This window comes from Canis lupus, chromosome 6 (assembly GCF_048164855.1).
Source record: "Canis lupus baileyi chromosome 6, mCanLup2.hap1, whole genome shotgun sequence".
Lineage (NCBI taxonomy): Eukaryota > Metazoa > Chordata > Mammalia > Carnivora > Canidae > Canis > Canis lupus.
In genome coordinates, this window is record NC_132843.1 from 1,600,899 (window position 1) to 1,620,761 (window position 19,863).

Here is a 19,863-nt window from a genome sequence, read left to right on the forward strand (position 1 = left end):
AGCCTACAAGGACAGGGGCAGAGCCCTGGCCTTCCAGTCCCTGCTCCTTCCCGGGCCTAAGGTCCACCCAGAAGAGCACTCAACCCCAGGCTTTCCGGGGAGACTTTGGCTGTGCTTTCTAGAGGGAGGGGGCTGGCCTAGCTGACCCCTGGGGGTCTCATTCCAGCCCAGGGCTGGTGGCTGATTCTGCAGGCAAGTTGCTATGGGAACTCTAACTTTGAATTTCCTGGCTCTGGGGCTGTGAAAATCACAACCTGAACCTTCAGTTGATGTGGGTTTCTCGATTAATTTCCTGTTTGATTGTTTACTTTAGAGAACGGAAAATGCCTTTGCAGGCAGCTAGCTCCCTCCACCAAGACCTTATCACACCCAACCCCCAACAAAGCCGGCAAGGTCAAGTCCAGGCCTCAGGTGATGGAGGTTGGGGGACAGGGCCAGGGGCAGGGGGGAGAGGCACAGCTAAGAACAGATGGCATCCTGCCTTGGCCTCTCCCTGTGCCTGCTGGGGGCCCTAGCCGGGTAGGCACCAGGACTGAGCTGGAAGTCAGAGACTGGCCCCAAGGGGGGGGCATCTGCCCACCGCCCAGAGCCCCAGACCTGGCCCCCAGCCAGCCCCAGCCCCCCTCCTCATATCTCAGGGACCCGTGTTGTGCTGAGTCAGACACAGAATGCAGTCATTCCTTCAGAGGGGTGTCTGTGGGGTACCATGCAGGGGAGTGAAGGTCCCAGGTGCCACCTGACACTCAGTGCCTCCCGGCCAACCATTCTTGGCCAGGTTCCCCTGGGGAAGCTTGCAGAATAACTGCTTTTCCATCTGCCTGTCCTCCAACTGCTCTCCCCAGGGCCCCAACGCTCCAGCAGAGGGCCGTGGACAGGGCGTTCATTATCGTGATTCCATCTTGTTCCCGGCTCTGTCCTTGGGGAGCAGCTAGTGCCAGTAGGTTCAGGTGAGGCCCCGCAGCAGGTGTCATGATCCACTGCAATGACAGCCACCTTGCCAGGAGCAGGGTACTTTGTCACCTTCAGAGCCCTTCTCCCTCGGACATGGGCAGGAGCCCTCACTTACTCGCTTCCTAAGTCGGGGCGCTGAGCACAAGAAGGGGAAGTGAGCAAAGCTAGAGGTCAGCCCGTCATCCAGGGGGTGCCCAACCCCTCAATACCCTGTCGCTTGTCTCGGTGACTGTATAACGCACCATCCAAACCAGAGCTCACCAAAGGACCTCTTACTAATTACTTTCGGATGGCAAGGGGAAACCAGAACCAGCCCAGACACACCCCAGTTTTTGCTAACAACCCCCCGTCACCAGATTCGTGTATGTGGGACTTACTGGTGGGACCATGGTTATGACATTCGACTGTGGAAGCAGATGAGACCCGGCTTCAAATCCCATTTTTCCATTACTTTGCATGCTCTTGGGAAGTCACCCCACTCGGTTTCTGTAGCTAAGAGCAAAGATATGGCCACAGCATGTAACTCAGCTAAGCTGGTAAAGGGATAGAATGGATCCTAAAGTGCACACACAGTGCAGAGCTTCACTCCTAGAGCAGGCACTCAAAACAAGTGATGACTGAGGATCCAGAGGTACTCTTTGGTGCTCAGGAGACCCCTAATGGGAAGGTGAAAAAAACCTCAGAGCGGCCTCGGGCATTTTCCATTCATCCCTTAGGAGAGATCCAGGAATGTCTGGGAAGTGAACACAAAAGGAGCCACAGAGAGGACAGGCGAGGCTTGAGGCTTCCAGAAGGCAAAGGAGAGGAACTAAAGAAAAGCCGGGAGGTGTTGGCAGCAGTCGTGGCCAACGTCCCTGTGGTTTCAAACCCCGACCCAGGGTCCTGGGAACTTATGGTTGCAGGGACTCTGTGAGCAGAACTGGCCTGTTGTGCAGCCCACTGGCCAGGGCTCGGCTCCCAAGAGGAGCCGCTGGGGCCGTGGCCCCGTCCTCTGGCTCCGGTGTCTGCAGGATTCAGTGTCTGCTCTGAGCCCCAGATTACGTTTCCACCCCCTGGGGCCAGTTGTGGGCTGCAGCATTCCCCCATGTGACATTTACTGTGGCTGCTCTGTACGAGGCGGTTTGCAAGCTCTGCAGGAAGGAGGCTTAATTATCCCCTCCGGGGCGCCTGGTCCGCGGAGAGGGTGCCTGCCCGCCTGCCCGCCTTAGGAGGGCTGACAGCCAGACCACGGGGCACCAGCTGGGCCCGAAGTCCAGGTCAGAACCAGACTTTCCTTGACATCTGATGGTAGCCGCTGTACCGGGGCCCCTCATTCGGCTAGCAGGACAGATATTTGGGGCAAATGCCCCGCTCCTAGCAATGGCTGAAATGCAGGCCGACCCAGAGCGCTGATCGTAAGTGAGGGCCGTAGAACAACACTGACTTCCTGGAGGCCTGACGGGCCGGGCAGCGTGAGCATCCACGTACGAGTACCTGTGTCAACAGCCACGCTCGCCCCTCCCACCCGTTTCAGAGGACAGGTTATGGCTTCTCTTCCTTGAGACCCAGCTCTGCACTTGGGTCCGCCTCTCCTCCAATTGTCCCCTTGTCTCCTGCAGTCCTCTCGCTCATCTCTGCCTCCCCCACTGTCACAACCAGTCCCCTCCATCCCGGCACTGGGTCCTACCCTTTCTACCTTCTGTAGGCAAGTTTGAAAAGAAAGAAAAAAAAGGGGACGGGGAGGAGAAAAGCAGGAAGGAGGAATGGAGGGAAAGAAGGAAGGAAAGGAGAGAGAGAGAAGAAAGAACAGAGACCCACGGAGAAAATGAAAGAAACGGTGTGGTCTTGCCGTCTGTACTTCACGGCGTCCCCTCCCTCTTCCATCCTGCTCCATCCAGCCTCCAGCCTGTCCCTACCCCTGCTCTGAACTCATCATGGCAAAGGTCGCCCTAATCACCAGAGCCAGGGGGCCCTGGGCATTGTTCATCTAGCTTGACCTCCCTTGAGCATTTGGCACCGCTGACCTTGAGCTTCTTAGAACCTTCTTGGCTTCCATGGCATCGCTTCCTCCTGTAGCTCTTGGCTCGCTGACAGCCCTCGTTGCTCAGGAGTTCCTCCTCCATCGCCCCTCTCAGGTTTGGAGCCTTCTCCTTTGGGTCTTCCCCCAAGTTGTCTCGCTGATACCTACAGCCTTGACCTGCACCGATGAGACGTGGGTCACGGGGCTCCCACGTCTCATCCTCCCCAGTCGTCCCCAGAACCATGCACTCGGTATCTCTCACGCCCAACTCATTCACATTCCCCCAGGCCAACTCCTCATGCCTCCCCACGATCATTGGTGGCACCACCCTTTATCCAGCTGGCCAAACCCCAAACCTAGCGATTCTCCACCTTCTACCTCGCCCTTATCCTCACCCTCACTCGGTCCTCCCGTTTCTCCCGCCTTGATGGAAGGCGCTGTCCTCACTGTCCCCTTATTTGCAGCCCCTCCACCGCTCTACGAGCTCCGGTCTGTTCTCCACACTGTGCAAGAAACGATCCTTCCAACACGCAGTGTCCAGTTTGAGATCCCCCAGTGGCTTTCGGGTCCCTCAGGATAAAATCGAAACACAGCATTGTGGCACCTAGAGCCCTTTATGATGTGGCCCTCCCCTTCTTTGTCGTCATATTCTCTCTCTCCCCCCAGTGCTATATATTTTAGCATCTTGAGATACTTGTTATTCACCAGTGCACTCTGCTAGTTCACATTTTTTTTTTGCTTTTGTGCATATGCCATATGCTGCTTCTTACACCATATGCCTGGCATGTTCTCCATCATCATTCCATCCCATGCTTCAACCCCATGTACCTAGCACAATGTCTTGATTTCCCCCCTCCTAGACTATGAGTTCCAAGTCTTAGTCTTCTTGTTATCCCTGTAGTGACACAGTGTTTATAGCACATAGTAGGTATTCTATGAATGTTGTTGAAAGGATGGCTCCGTAGAAGGATGGATGCATGCATGCATGCATAGGTGAGTGGGTAGAGAGATGGATGAAAGAATGGATGGGTAGCTGGAAAGTTGGACACATGTGTGCATAGATAGAGGAATGGATGGATGGATGGATAAATGGATATGTTGGTGGATGGATGATTGCAAAGTGAATAGATGCGTGAATGAGTTGGTGGATGAGTGGGTGTGTGGACAGGTACAGGGGATGGATATGTGGATGGATGGGTAGATAATGACTAATGCAAATAAAGAATATATAAAATCAAATCAGTTATGTGAAGACCCAGGTTGATTGTTGTCACTGGCCAACAAAATTAAGAATTATGAGCTCCAACCAACAAAATAAGGGTTCTCAAATGTGAGAGAAATTAAAGTAATTCTCCAAGGAAAGGGTTGCTGACCCAGGACTCTTGAACACCTGTAGTTCCTCTCAGACTGTCTGATTTGTACAAGCCACTTAACTGCTATGCCTCAGTTTCTCTATTAAGCAGAGATAATGATGCCATGGCCTTTCCCTGTCTCCATAAGAGTGTCACGAGGGCAAATGGGATGGTCCAAAATGAGTCTGCCAAGATCTTCAGGAAAGATGTGTGTTTATAAAGAAATAGGCTTAACAATAATCACACCTTGCACTTGGATCAAGCTTCACCCTTCTCCAAGCTCCTTCACAGACATGACCTCAGTTGGCTCTCAAAACAATTCAAGGCAGGAATGATCCCCATTCTCAGGTGAGGAAAGTGAGGTGCGGAAGGATTAAGTGACATGCCCAGGGTTACTCTTAGTAACCTGAGTGGCAGGCCTTCTGGCTCTATGCCTGCTGCACAGCTTTGATCACAGCCTTTTTTGGATAGATGGTGTCCTCCCCTGTCTGCCTGCCGAGTCCCACCCGGGATAGGCCATCTCTGCAGTGAGTCAGGGTCCTTGTGAGCATCGGCTCCCGTGCCATCCTCTAAACCCAGCTGTAGATGCTGATCCAGGTCCAGCAGAGGCGCAGGGTGAAGGGACTGGGGCTCGAACCCCAAGGTGCTCCAGAGGGGCTGGTGGTCACCGCCCCAGTCACCGGGTCATACCCTCTGCGTGTGGTGTGGCCACCGCAGACCTCTCCCCCCGCCCCACTCTTGGCGCCTTCTCTCTCACCCTCCTGCGACGGCCTCCACACTTCCAGTCAGGCCTGCACATCCCTGGCCAGGCCGTCGGGGCTCCGTGAATTTGTGCTCCGGAAACCGAGCCCATCACACACTCTCTGAAACCCTCTTGCTCTGGTCGCCAGTCCTGCAAGTTCCCCTCGACTCCCAGAGGAGAGAGGCCCAGGGGCAGGGGCAGAGCTGTACCTTCGCTGGGGCCTCACGAGGCTCCGGGGCTTGGTTCTACAGGACTGAAACCCTGTGCTGCTGGTAGCTAAGGGGGTCTGCGGGGCCGGCTAGCCTGCCTCCAGCTGGCATGCACCCGGGACGGAACGGCGACAGGTGGCCGTCCACGGTGCTCGCCTCCTCCCACAAAGTGAGGCGGCCCCCGGGTCCTTCCTTTAGCACACGTGCCCTTTCCCTCCCCACAGGGCTACACCCCTGCCCTACGGACCCTCCCCTGGGCACCCCGGGGTGCTCCCACCAGGCTGCCTCTCCCTAGTGGTTGTGGGGCCTCCCACAGCTTGATGGCAAGCACCTTGGCCTCTCCCCCAGGGAGGATATGATGGGTGTGCCCACAACAAGTCTCCGGCGGAGACAATAGGACAGGAATGCATTAGCTTCCGAACAAACACTGTGTGGGCTCGCACAATTGCCTTGGATTCTCATCCAAGAAACACATCTTGCTGTTTGAGGGCGCGGGGAGCCTGCCTGCCCCAGCCCGCCCACACCCCTCTCTGTTGCCAGAGACTCTGAAGGCAGGGCTGCTCCTCCCACCCACTGCGGAGCCCGCAACCCCCAGGGGGCAACCCTGCCACCTCTGTCGGTGCAGCGGGAGAGAGGGGTGGTCCTGCCAGGGCGGAGCGTGGCCTGTCCATCCCCTGCCAGGGCGGAGCGTGGCCTGCCCACCCTGCCACTGCTTGTTTTAACCATCTTGTTATTGTGGTAAAGCATACATAACGTAAAATTGATCATTTTAGCCATTTTTCAGCCAGTTCGGCAGCATTAGGGACATTGATGCTGTTGTGCCAACATTGCCACCGTCCATCTCCAAACGTTTCATCATCCCAGACTGAAACTCTCCCCATCAAACACAGACTCCCCAGTCCCCCATCCTGGCAACCACCGTTCTACTTTCTGTCTCTGAGTGGGGCCATTCTGACTTTGGAGGCGGAATCGTAAAAAAAGAAAGAAAAGTAAGTGGCATCTTACAGGACCTGCCCTCTTGGCACTGCTTCGACTCACCCAGCATAGCGTCCTCAGGGTTCATCTGGGTTCATCTGCAGGTGTCAGCATCGCCTTCCATTTGGAGGCTGAATAGCATTGCTTTGAGTGAATGGACCACAGTACTTCATCCATCCATCCCTCCACGACACACAAGTTGTATCCATCTCTTGCCTGGTGTGAACATGGGTGGACAAGTAACTGTTCAAGCCGCCATTACTTTTTGAGACACATCTTGGAGCTACAAAGAAAAAAAAAAGTATTATCTCCAGAACACTGCAAACAGAGCAGACCTATACAAGAGGGCTCCACTGGCCTTCTCAACATGCCAGGGGGGATTTGTGTATCCAAACACTCACTGTCCCTTGGGATTAAGCAGAGTCCTGAAGAAATGCAACAGAGAACAAGTAAGTGTAGCCAAGATGGAGAAGAGGGGAGAGATCCTGCACTTGGGACACTGCCTGTGAGCGACAGGTAGGGAGAGATTCTTGGGGAGCCACTGATCGCCCAGAGACCTAGGAGCCTCTAAGGGGCAGAGCTGAGCAGAGGACTCAGCTCTGGGGCTCTGAGACTCTGGTACTGAGAGGCCAGGACAGCATTTGCAGGGAGAAGAGGAAGAGAGGTGTGCAACCTTCCTAAAGATCCCCTTTCTATCCCCCGCAGCCCCTGGGAAGGAAACGCGTAATGACCCACCCCGCTCCTCCACCACTCCCCTGAGAAGACCCAGCAGGCCACTTGCAGGAGGGCCCATCACACAATGTGATTGTTGGCTTCGCAGGGACTTTCCCAAACAACCAGGTGGAAGATAAGGTTGGAGGAGAGGCCCGGGTGAGAGCTAGCCCACAGCTCAGCCTGAAGGCCCAAGCAAGCTCCCCTCATCCCCCAGAGCACCCCCAGCCCCTCAATCCATCCCCTGCCCTGCTAGCCTGGAGCCAGGCCCTCCAGGGAGGGACCAGGCGGCCGGGGAGTTTGGGGACACAGAGAAAAAGAAGGGACTGGAAGGGAAGGAGTCTAGTCACACAGAGGTGGGGAAGGAAAGAGAAGGAACAGAAAGACACAGACCTTGCTCTGTGGTTCTCCGCTGTCATCAGGGAGCAGAGGGTAGGCTGGGCCTGGGGTGGTGGAAGAAGGGGGAAGATGGGGCACTTGCACACCCCGGCAGAGCTTGCCACAATACAGAGGCTCAATACAGAGTTTCCAGGCGGGGCTGCCGGCAGTGCAGGGGTCAGCTGGAGGGAGACACAGTCACATTTCAGAACATCGAGTCCCTGTTGGGTGCTGACTCCCACCAGATTTCCCATAATGTTACCTCACGTGTCCCGAGAGCCCATAAGAAGCCACTGTCAGGACAGAAGAACTGCACCACGACATCAGCCTTGGGCACCTGCCATGTGTTGGCCAGGGTGCTGGAGGCATCCAGGGTGGACCCTCCCTTTCCACAAGGGCTGGCTCTGCTTGCTCCCCTCTACCCCACCCAACTGCCAGCATACCCTGTCCCCAGGAGTTCCCTTTCTACCGCATCCCCGCCTTTCTTGTGATCTCTACTAGCAATGCTTAAGGATTTTTTTTCCCCAATAAGCACCGCAGAAAACCTATTAGGGAACAAAGCTACGTTCGGAAATTCCAGTGGACCTCACAGGGTTCTCTGAACATCTATTGGCCCTCCCCTGCAGAGTAAAACAGGGCTAGGCCTGCTTCCCTATGTGGACTCTGTCTTGGGGCACCAAGGGCCCTCCCAGAGCAAGACCACATGCCTGACTAGGCCCTGCTGCAAAGTGACTCGCCTCCCCCAGCTTTCTCCAGAACCTGGCTCCTGATCTTCACTCTGGCCTCCTGGGGCCTTTACATAAGGGGGGCCCTTCCCACGGGCCTCAGGGGTGCAGCAGGCACTGGTTGCCATTTGGGGTCTGCAGCTCTGGGAGGCAAGACATCTCCAGAAGCAGACCCTGCTGTAGCGGAGGAGGAACCCCATGCCTGTGTATTGTGATTCTATAAGCAGCCGCCTTGTTGCTTTTACTGTCACAATAGTGCAGCAAAAACCTTATATCCGTGTTGTGGTGCGTGTCTGGGTCCCTGTGTAGGACACATTCCTAGAAGTAGCTCAGGTGGGTTAGAAGGTTTGCACCCCAGGACGCCTGGTGACTCAGCAGTTGAGCCGTCTGTCTGCCTTCGGCCCAGGGCGATCGGGATTGAGTCCCACATTGGGCTCCCCGCAGGGAGCCTGCTTCTCCCTCTGCCTGTGTCTCTGCCTCGATCTCTGCGTCTCTCATGAATAAGTAGAGAAAATCTTAAAAGAAAAAAAAAGAAAGAAAGAAGAAAGAAAGAAAGAGAGAGAGAGAGAGAGAGAGAAAGAAAGAAAGAAAGAAAAAAGAAAAGAAAAGAAAAGAAAAGAAAAGAAAAGAAAAGAAAAGAAAAGAAAAGAAAAGAAAAGAAAAGACTAAAGAAGGCCTGCATCCTTGTGGCACTGACAGTGGTCACCGAATCTCAGTCTAGAGCCTGATGCCAACTTCCATTTCCACACTGACCATTGTTTTGTGCCACGTGCCCCTCATGCGTGCCCTCCGAGCAAGTGCACCAGGGCAGCCTGCGGATGAGCGCCCCAGGGCCAGCGCTTTCGTGCCCTCAGGCCCTCCCGGCTGGGCGGGGACCCTCCGAACCTTCCACAGCCCTGGGATGGCCCTGGTGGCACTTGCCATCCGTCGGGACGGGGACAGCCTGGCCAGGCGAGAGCTGACGTGTCAGGGGCCGGCTGCGGGGCAGCCAGGAGTAGGCCCGGGGTGGGGGAGGAGCAGCGGGGCAGAGGCTGGCTAAGGAGGCCCAGCTGCGAGGGGACATTTGGGCAGAGCCCCGGATGAAGCGGGGAGTGAGGGTCACAGGTCTGTGCTGGCTGAGGATGCCGGTGACGGGAGCACAGGGCCCAGGACTCAGAACTGTGTCGCTGAGGGGAGCAGGCACGCCAGTGGCCTCAACGCCTATCGCTTGGTGTTGCTGGCACACTGCCTGCCCTGGAGTGTCCCCTGCGCTCCACCGGCTTGAGCTCATCCAGGACTACCTCTGTTCCCTCATCCCAAAGTCATCTCTGCATGCGTGACTGCTGCCAGCCCAGTTCTGACAGACGCGAAGGGAAGGAGGCCCGGTCCCTGGCCGGTACGACCAGCCCTGCCCCGTCCCCCGGCCTCCCAGGGCCTCGGTGCTCTGCACATCGCAAAGCCTGCCCTGAATCTCCCTTCAGCTCTCTCAAGGTGAATGTTTGGGACTCCTCCTGGGGCGGGCAGATGGGTGCAACACCACAGGAGACGGGAAGAGGTAAGGACGACGGGCAGAATTCGGATTCCAAGCTCCAGCAGGAGGGGTCCCGTTGTGATTTCACCTCTGCTTGAACACGTCACACCCGAGTCAAAAGCCTTGACCTTACTTCTCATTCGGGGAACAGGGATGCTCACTCACAAAGCGCCTTCCTCGTGGACTCTCCTAACCCACCACCCTTCCTTTATTTATTTTTTTTAATTTTATTTATTTATTCATAGAGACAGAGAGAGAGGCAGAGACACAGGCAGAGGGAGAAGCAGGCTCCCTGCAGGGAGCCCAATGCGGGACTCAATCCAGGGTCTCCAGGATCACACCCCAGGCTGCAGGCAGCGCCAAACCGCTGCGCCACCGGGGCTGCCCTCCACCCTTCCTTTAAAACCAGCAAACATAAAGAAAATACAACAACGCATGAATTATACCGACCCACAGCGAGTGAATCCTGACTGGCCAGGAGCCAGGCTAGTGTTAAGGTGGCGGTGGCAGATACGAACACGGCCCCATCCCGGCCTTCAGGAGGCAGGCAGCTCACCCTGGAAAATGTCTTTCCACTTGTGTGGAATGCCGGGCCGATGGGAAAGCCAGGGGATGAGAAGTGGGAAGGGGCACCAGGGCCTGGGGTGATCCAGAGGCTCTAAGGAAAGGATAGGCCCTGAAGGGTGGGCAGGTATGGAGAGATCCAGCAGAGGGACAGGTCGCCTCTGGCAGATGATCTAAACGCAGGGTTGTCCTGTGGACGTGATGATCGACGTGGCAGGGGGATTGTGGTGGTCGCCAACCCCGGGGGGCTCGAGAGAAGCAGCACGGGCCAGTCAAGGGGACAGAGAGAGAAGAGTTGGTCAGCCCGGCGTGTGGAGAGCACGACCATAGACCGTAGAGCTTCTCCAAAGCTGTGCCTCAGGACAGTTTCTACTGGGAATTAAAATGGGGGGGAAAAAAAAAGAATTTCACGAAAAAGCAGAAAATAGCAAACACCGGTGAGGATGTGGAAAAATCAGAACCCTCGGACGTGGCTAGAGGAGATGTAAAAGAGAAGTGGTGCAGCCACTGCGGTTTGTCAAGTCCCCAAAATGCTCACTGTGGAGTTACCGTGTGACCCAGCCATTCTCCTCCTGGCGAAGTCCCCCCTTGGAACATCGAAAATATGTGCCCCTACAAAAACTTGTACACGAGTGACCGCAGCAGCAGCAGCACTCCCGCTCACCAGAACCATGGAACAGCCCGTATGTCCTCAGCTGCTGAATGGACCAACAGAACGTGAAATATCATTCAGCCGTGAGGAGGAACGAAGAACTGGCCCACGGGACCCCGGGGTCGTCTTTTAAGAAGCCACGTTCAGCGGAAGAAGCCAGTCACAAAAGACCACATGGTGTGTGATACCGTTTGGGTGAAATGTCCAGAATAGGCAAATCCAGAGACGGAGGCACTTAGGGCTTGCCAGGGGCTGGAGGGAGAAGGAAGCAATGGCTAGTGGGTGCATAGTTCTTCAGGAGTGGGGGCGATGGAAATGCTCCGGAGTTGGGTAAGGCTGATGATCCCATCCCCTCACGAAATATATTGAAAGTCACTGGGTCGTGTACTTAAATATGGCGAATTGGATGTTGTGTGGACTTGCATCTCAGTTGAGAGAGAGAACGAATGAGGCTGAGGGACATGGGGACGGGCCATGGCCAGTCCCAGCGCTGAGCATCCCAGTCATGAAGCAATCGCAGCCTCTGGGTGAATCAGCACAGCCGTGGTTTTGCAGACGAGCACTCTGATTTCTGGAAGTCCTCGTCTAGCCGGGGCCCAGGGGTGCCTGAGACCATGGTTGAGCCTCCTTGACCCGTCCTCAGGCAGTCTTTCTCCTCAGTGCGTATCCCCAAGGATTTTCGCTGGCCGGTTGTTACAGTCGAGGATCCCAGCGTATTGACCTCTGCCTTCAGACCTGGGACCCCTAACCCAGCCTTGGGCTCCCAGGCTTCCTGACCACAGTGGCCCTCCAGCTGCCCAAATCCTGCCAGAGAAATCACTGTGTCCTTGCTGCCCTCCAACCTCCGTGGGCTCTCCTGGCCCTCCCCTCCGGCGCGTCTGTTCCTGGCTGCATCAGGGCTGGCGCTGCAGGGGAGAGGAGGCCCAGCTGCAGTGCCCGGGAGCTAGCAAGCGGCCCCTCAGTCATGTTCTCTGCCCCTCTCTCCTACAGCTCTTGCAATCTCAGGACGTGAAGGAAGACGCCGTCCTGTGCTGCTCGATGGAGGTAGGCATCTCTGACCCCAGACCCAGTGAGCTCCTCACACCTTCCAGTTGGGGCGGGGGGTGAGGATCCCTGGGTGTACCTACAAGTCCCAGGCAAGGGTGCGGAGACAGGGCTGGTGGGGAGTGGCTTCCTGAGATGACATGGATCCAGAATTGTCAACCCAAAACCAAAGTCCATGTTGACGGAGTGACCTGCCCACCACTAGCTGGAGGGAGAGATGAAGGACCAAGCACTGACATCGTACACTGTCCTTCTGTCCCCAAGACCCACTTTCTCCTTATACCAGTCACACCACACAAATGACCTAAGAGATTCCTAGTGGCCCCCATACTCAAATGTCTCTCTGGGCTTTGCTGGTGTGGGATCTGGGGAAGATACCTGAGGCCCAAATCCCCCACGTGGATGCCCTCTGCTTCAAAGCACCTCCTTCGGAGATGCCACTCCTGTTACCAAAGTCTGGCCACTACTCCTTGAAGATTGAAGCGTTCCTCTGGGACGCTCCTCAGGGGCAAACCTTGCTCTGGGGGATCAGCCCAGTCGGTTAGCACGGAGGACAGTGGAGACAGGTGCTTCCAACCCAAGCACCCAGGGCGTTTCCCGGCCATGTGAGCGCACTTCTCGCGTGGCCTCTGCCCAGCCTCCAAGGCCACTCCCAAGGATCTCAGTGGCCAGAGGTGCTGTGAGTCTGGATAGTAGCCTTGGGTCTGACAATAGCCTTGGGTCTGGGGGATGGCCACCGTTCATTTGTGGAGACATGGGACTTGGTGACAGGGAGATAGGGTTGAAGAAGGCATAGCCCCTGCCCTCAAATAGCTTCCGCTCTGGCTGGGGATAGATAACGCGGTGTAGAGCCTCCATCCCTGAGGAGTGCGAGGAGAGGGATCGGGGGTCCCAGAAGGTCCACCTTTATGGAGAACGCAGGGTCTTGAAAAAATGATGAGACAGGGACAGCACAGAGATGAAGACTGAGATAATGTGTGGAGGCCCTACGGGGGCTGCTGCCCAAGGGTGCGCTGAACCGACTCCTGGGACTCCTTCCCTACGGCGGATTTTCAGCGCCATCAGGGTCCTCTGTCGAGGGCGGGCCCTCCGGCTGGCCTTCTGCCCCAGTTCACATTTCTGTCCTGTACTTCATGTCACAAGTGTGGGCAGAGGTCAGTGCTGGGGTGGAGAGCGGGATGAGGGGCAGGGAGAAATGGGAGACCTCATCTCTGCTCTCAGGTTCCGTGCGGAGACACACATGATAATGAGCAGGCTGGTCTCCAGAGAGACGCCCTAGCATGTGAGATTAACAAGGTGCAGCCTGGTCACCCTTGGGGGGATGGGGACGGCTTCCCGTAGGAGGGGAAGCTCTAGGGTGAAAGAAGTGGCATGGTCCGGGTCGGGGCTCTCCTCAGCCCCGGGCAGCTGGCAGTAACCTCATCCGTCTTATTCCTGCAGCAGATGGGTCGGTAAATGGGGGCTTCCACCCATCCGCCCACCCTCCCATGGCACACAGATGCCTGGCCTCTACCTTCCAGAGAGAATCCAGTTGCTTCCCGTCCCTGCCCCCAGCCCTCCCAACCAGGGTGGCGAGGGGGGCCGTTCCCCCGGCCCGAGTCCTGCCCTAGCCTGCGCTTCTCTGCCCACAGCTGCAGAGCACAGGCCGGCTGCTGGAGGAGCAGCTGCCCGAGATGATGACCGAGCTCCTGGCCAGCGCCCGCGACAAGATGCTGTGCCCCTCGGAGTCGATGCTGACGCGGTCGCTGCTGCTGGAGGTCATCGAGCTCCATGCCAACAGCTGGAACCCTCTGACGCCCCCCATCACGCAGTACTACAACAGAACCATCCAGAAACTGACAGCCTGACAGCCAGGGGGCCTGGCGGGCGGCCCGCGGGCAGCTGGGGCCCTGGTACACGGGGCCAGATGGACAGGCGGGAGGACAGGGGTGGCCCTGGCGGGAGAAAGAAATGGGGAGGAAGCAGGCAGTGCCGGCGGCCGGTCTGGAGCCAGACAGGGCAGGAGGAGCGCCCCTCACCCGAGCCCCACCAGCCCCAAGCATGTGGCAGCTCACGCCAATAAGGGAAGCATGTTTCTTTCTCGAGGCGGCCTCACCGCCCCCGCCCGGCCCCGCCCCGCCCCCTCCCAGCCTGCGCGTCCCCCCCACCCCCAGTCCCCCACAGGGCTTTGTGCGGGGGGAGGGGGGCGTTCATCTCCATGACTCCTTGCCCCCCCCCCCCCCCCCCCGGGCGGCGGAGCTCGCCCGCCGGTACCGCCTGGGTCAGAGAGGACCTCAGAAGGCTGAAAAAGTGGGTCGGAGACGGGCTCGCATTGTTCTTGCTGTCAGCCGCCGTCGCCAACTGGCAGCAGGCGACGTCGAGCAGATGTCCGGGAGGACAAAGGCAGGCACGGTCCCTACCAGCCGCCCGTAATTGACGGCCTTTGTCCGCCAGGGTCGAGCCCGGGGCCGGGGGCTTCTCTACCCCTCACGCCACACCCTCCTCGCTTCCAGGTCCTGTTCCATGTGCCCCCCACCCCCTGCCCCCGGCCCTGTCCCCAGCCTCGGGCCCCAGGGGTGCAGCGCGGGGAGGGGAACTGGGGTTGGCGGCTCTCCTTGTCCTCTCGGGTTCAATGGTTTTATTTTCGAAAGTCAGCTGCTCTGAAGTCTCCTCTCTCAAGGAGATGTGATGACACAGTCAGCGCCACCAGGACCCCCTGATTAGTAGGACATCAGACCCGGCCCCTTCTGGAAGATCCCAGCCACAGACGGCGTGCCAGTAGCCAATTAGGGTAATTGGAAACTTCTGACCCGGCGGGAATCCCGCTGGAGCCCTGTGCTCCTCAGCCCTTGGCTTCCAGCTACCTTCCTCTAGCTGTGCTCTGTCAAAGGGCTGGGACTGTCGCGGGCCCCCAGGGGTACGTTAAACCCCCCACCCCCGCCTGGCCTTGGGTGGGAGTGGGGGCATGTGAATGGGGCACAGGGCAAGGCCGGCAAACGAAAACCAAAACGCTAGGTGATGCTGCCCGCATCACACACGGGTCTGGTCCAAGCTTGGTGGGGGGACAGTTGCCGTGGGGGGCTGCCTGGCACCCCCTGGACGTGGAGCTTAGCTACAGGGGCTGTGTCGCTGGCCTCGCCTCCTCCATGAGGGATCTGGAGGCCGAGGCCCCCCACAGCTGGGCGGTGGGTGCTCCACGAGGGCTCTGGGCCCTGCAGCCCCAGGGCTGTGGGCCACGGTGCATTCACTGAGTCAGGAGCAGGACAGAGGGGACCAGGCAAGGCCGCCAGATACTCCAAACTCCAGGCTGGGAGCAAGACCAGCGTTTCTTGGAAGGGCCAGGTCCTAAGGAGAACCCTTTCTCTGTGGGAGGAGGATACAAGGCAGGCTCTAGGAGGATGGCTTTGGGGTTGGCACAGGCCTCTGCCCAGCCCCGGCTCTGGGGTCTGGACCCCAGCCTTGATAAAACCCCATAAAAAAGGCGTCAGAGCCCTGCAGCTTCCCTTCCGGAGGCCGGTCACTCCCTGAGTCACTGGAGGGCCCTGGCTGCCTCGTCCACTTGGGCTGCCAGGGGGTAGGGGCTGGAGGTGTCCTTTTGGGGACACCACTTCTGGAGAGCAGGCAGGGTGGGGCGGGGAGCAGGCCCCCAGTCCGCCCTGGCTTCCCCCACCAGCTGCAACCTGCCTGCCAGCCCCGGGGTTGGGAGCCTACTGGCCCCAAGGGGACACGTTGGGGGGACACAGGTTTCCCTAGAGCGGCTCTGGAGCCTCTGCCAAGAGGCCCATGCTGGCCGGGCCCCTGGCCTTCGCCTCTTCCCCTCCTCGAGCTTCTCCTCACAGCCTTTCCCCCCTCAGCAGGCCCTTCAGCCCAGCCTGGGCCCAGGGACACCAGGGGCTCCGCGGCAGGCAGGGGGAAGAGCTAGACTGAGGCTCGAGGGCTCAGACAGGGCTCCGGGGACCTAACTCGCAGCCTCAAGGAGTCAGGCCACCCCGCCAGGCCACCTTGCTGGCAGCCCTCAGAGAACCGTGCGTGTGGGCTGACATGGGCCTAGCTCCCCGTGGGTGTGGGTGCGAGTGTGTGTGTTCCTGTGTGTGTGTGTGTGTGTGTGTGAGCACATCTGCTGAGAACAAAGCAGGGCCCTAGAGGAAACAAGAGGCCCAGGGTAATGGGGTCTGCTGCCCTTTCCGTGGGGCCGAGAGCGAGCATGCAGGGGTTGATGCTCCCTGCAGACCAAGACTGCGGCCCTCGGCCACCGCGTCCTCACGCCCCTTCCTCCCGACGGCCTCCTCAGTGGTCCTGCCCCATGGCCACCCCTCCTTGACTGTTAGGACCAGAGTATGAAGAAGTAAGATATAAATATGTATACATATATAAATATATTTTTAATTACGTGTCGTGTCACAGTGGCTCCAGACGTACGGTTTGCCGAGTTTATCCCACTGCTTGAAAGTGCTTCCTGGCCAATCCAAATAACAATTTAAGCTGTTTTTCTAAATGCAGGTTGCTGCTACTCTTTGGGATATGGAAGGAAAACGTTTTAAAAAAAATTTTTTTAAAGGAAATAACAGTAAAGTATAAAATCTGTGACTCTGAGGCCGCCTCCCAAGGGAGACCACTCAGACAGGAACCCAGGGGCAGGAGTGGGTGCCCCGCAGACCCCAGCCCCTCCCCGGGCCAGACACCCCCTTCGGCTGAGCAAGGAAGGCCGTATCCAAGTTGACCTCTGAATGTACTCGATGGGAGGCAAAACTGGATATTGCATTTCTGAGGCTGGCCCCGCGGCTTTCTTGGCGCAGTGAGGAGGCGAGGTCGCCATCTGATGTTGATCCTGTCTCCGTCTGTCCCCCCCGCCGGTCAAGAGCAGATCGTCATTGTTTTCCTCTCAGGCGGCCAGGCCAGCCCGCTCGCTCGCCGCAGCCCTGCTCCCCTCGGCTTTGGGGCTTTGGGGCTTTGCCTGAGCACCAGGACCATGGCCCCAAGAAGGCTCCTAACCTCCCCGGGATGAGGTGGGGTTCCCACCGTCCTCCGGGGGGATGTGCACCCCAAACCCAGTTTTGCCTGTTTGTCCTCCCTCAATCAGTCTGTAAACCCTCGGGGTTTAGGCACCGCCCTGTCCATCCGTGTAAATGTAAATGTTGGCCGAGTCGGTATTTATTCTAACTTTTATTTTATTTTATTTTCTCTGAGGGATGGGGGTGGGTGTGTGGGAAATGTACCGCTGATCACGCCCCGGGCAGCTGTAGGGGGCGGCACCCAGCCGGCCAGGTCGCAAGGAGCAGCCCCGCGGGGCCGCCCCAGACGCCGCCCCAGACGCCGCCCCAGACGCCGCGTTCCCGTCTCTTCTCTGGCATCAGGCCCCGGCCAGCTCTGCCCTGCGGACGGACTCCAGGCCCAGTCCTGCCCCTGCGCTCTGTGGGGACCTCGGCCTGGGCCTCGGGGGATGCATGTCGGAGAGAGGACCGGCCTCCTCTGCTGGGGACCCTGGTGGGAAGGCCTGTGCAGCGGCCGGAGCCAGCAGGGGCCTGGGGCCGCCCGCCTGCGCAGCAGAATCCTCCTCACGCGACCACCCCCCTCCCTCGGTATGTCCTGCTTTCCAGCTGAACCCAAACTCCAAGTGGGTTTAAAAAATAAACACCAAAAAACCCAAAAATGCCCCGAATCTGTGTTCTCTGTGTGTTCGGCGAAGGAAGCCCTTCCCAGAGTCATCGGCGGCCTGGGGTGGTGCTGGGAGACCTCCAGGGGGCCCTGCCCGGGCGACCAGCTGTCCGACTTCCCGCAGGCTGGCCACGGCCGTCTGGGAGCGCGGGGCACGGGCAGGGCCTGGGGGAGGCCGGAGGACGCAGCGGCCCAGAGCGGCCCTGAGCCGGAGCCGGAGCCGGAGCCGGAGCCGGAGCCGGAGCTCAGCCTCACCCAAGGCGCACGGTCAGGCCAGACCTGCAGAGAACAGCATCCTCACTCGCACTCGGGATTTGCCTTGCCGCACGTTTAACGGACCCATCCCCCAAACCGACCCCTTCCTAAGGAACACCCGGCAGGGGCATTTGGCGAGGACTTCATTTAGAAAGACTGAGACTTGAGCCCAGAAGCTTCTAAAAGTCAGCAGCAAGTGGCTGTCCAGTCCCAGTGGGTCAGACCAGTGTTTTAATCAAAGGGACCCAAAGGGGCCCAGTGATTTATTTTCCTGTGATGACATGTCCCTTGTTTTGCACTATGCCTCCCATGGCAAGACACTGGGGACACCGCCTCCTGGTAACAGATGCCCTGCGGGGTTCTCTCTGACTGGAACTTGCCAGTCTTTCAGCTCCTCGGGCCGGCAACAAGCACGTCCACGACTCCCCGCCCCCTCCTGCATCCCTGACCTGGTCAAGACGGCGGCCAGCCCAGCCCAGGGGCCTGGTGGGGGCGTGTTGAGGTTGGCCACTGACTGCTCCGGAGTCCTGTGAGACCGGGCAGCGACAGCCACAGGTGCACAGATGGGTCGAGGGAGATAAACTCTTCCCTGAACAGTTGAGGCACATGTCAGATCAAAGTTTCTAGAACAACACGGCTTACATACGTGCGAGGTGCACAAGTGGGAAGTGGAGGTCAGCGGGATCGGTGTCTGGAAGTGGGGGACAAGGCGGGCCGACCTCACCCGACTGTACACAGAAGGCAGAGCAGAGCTTTTCCTGGGTGGTTCAGTCCCCATGCCAGAAGCTTCTAAGTTATCAAAGGCCACGAAAAGCATCATCCAAATAATAAAGGTCTCAGTCCTGCATGTCGCCACCATCTCTGCCAATAGGTGTGATCTGTCCTCCTGAGGGAAGGTCTCGTGGAGCCCAGGATGTGTGGGAGGGACAGTCTGGGACGAATAAGCTGGGACGCATGCACAGCACGTGGGACTGGTGCGGCCCCCTCACGTGCCAAGGGAAAGAGCAGGAAAAGAAGGAATTGAGAGGGAATTCCTCACTCTTAGCGTCTGTCATCCCCGTGGCTCCCGGGGCGTCACAGCCTTCCATGAACCGTCAGGTGGTTCGGCCACATAGGTGGGTATTTCTGATTCCCATTTCACAGATGAGGAAGCCCAGGGAGGTGACATGAGTGACACAAAGCGAGGGGCCCCTCGGCGGGCGAGCCAGGGGCAGCAGGACAGGCGGGCGGCCCTCCCCGAGCACAGCCCCAAGGGGCCCTGGTGGCACCAGCCAGACAGAAGGAGTGGCGAGCTGCCCAGCAGGACCGGGGGGCGGCCGACGTGGTCTCCCCGTGTGTCAGGGCAATGTAGGCTGTGACAAAATCCAGGGATCCGGGTGGGGTGGGGAGAAAGAGCATGTCGCAGAGTTTGGTGCCGTTACGTAAAAGAACCCGCTGTCATAGGTGCCAACTGTCCCCACCTGGATCTCCAGCACCTGCTGGCTCTCAGGGGGATGGGAGGTGAGGGATATCTTCTTAAGGAGGCTTATGAGTGGGGACTTGGTGTCCCAGCTGCCTGGGAACCACTCAAACTACCCACGGCAGCAAGACACCCGCATACACCTACATTGTCAGAATTCCGGCCTGGGGGGCCCCTCTTCTAATGGGTGGGGACACACGCACTGTGGGCAGTAGGAGAAAAGGGACTTACAGTCGCCATCCATTTAGGCAGGGATGCAGTAGACAGGGAACCACGACGGGCGGCTCCCATCACGCAGGGTTGATGTCTAGGACAGCAGGCGACCATGCTGGTGCCTCACCCCTTCCCCAGGACAAGCTCGGAGCTGGCGAGAACCGCACCACTTCATGGAACACCCGCCTTGGTGCTCCTTCTCCCTGTAACCTAAAGAAATCCAAATCCTAACAGAATTTTCAATGTGATGGGGAAAAAAAAAGGAGGGGTAAGAAATGGCACTCCGCGTCTGTTGGCAGAGACCCGGTGCCCGAGTAGCGAGGGCGGAGCTGCCCGCTTCCTCCCCCGAACCACACTCAGCAAACTCTTCATCAGCCGCCAGAGCGGTGAACTGTGTCTGTGAGCATCTGTGCCTTAATCTCCACCAATTTTACGCATCCCTTAACAAGATGTGTCCTGAGGTATCTGAAAAGCTTAGGCGGTGTTATTC

At 58.1% G+C, this 19,863-nt stretch overlaps 1 protein-coding gene across 7 annotated transcripts in view; it reads left to right on the forward strand.

Moving 5' to 3' along the window:
* The window catches only part of CTIF (cap binding complex dependent translation initiation factor), a 281,791-nt gene extending 264,350 nt beyond the window's left edge, over positions 1-17,441 (forward strand). For all 7 annotated transcript variants that reach the window (XM_072828536.1, XM_072828539.1, XM_072828542.1 and 4 more), the window contains 2 exons: positions 11,759-11,812; positions 13,444-17,441. In XM_072828536.1, coding sequence (XP_072684637.1) covers positions 11,759-11,812; positions 13,444-13,659 — 270 coding nt within the window. In that variant the 3' untranslated portion in view covers positions 13,660-17,441. The remainder of the gene's footprint in view (positions 1-11,758; positions 11,813-13,443) is intronic.
* Positions 17,442-19,863: the final 2,422 nt, after the last annotated feature.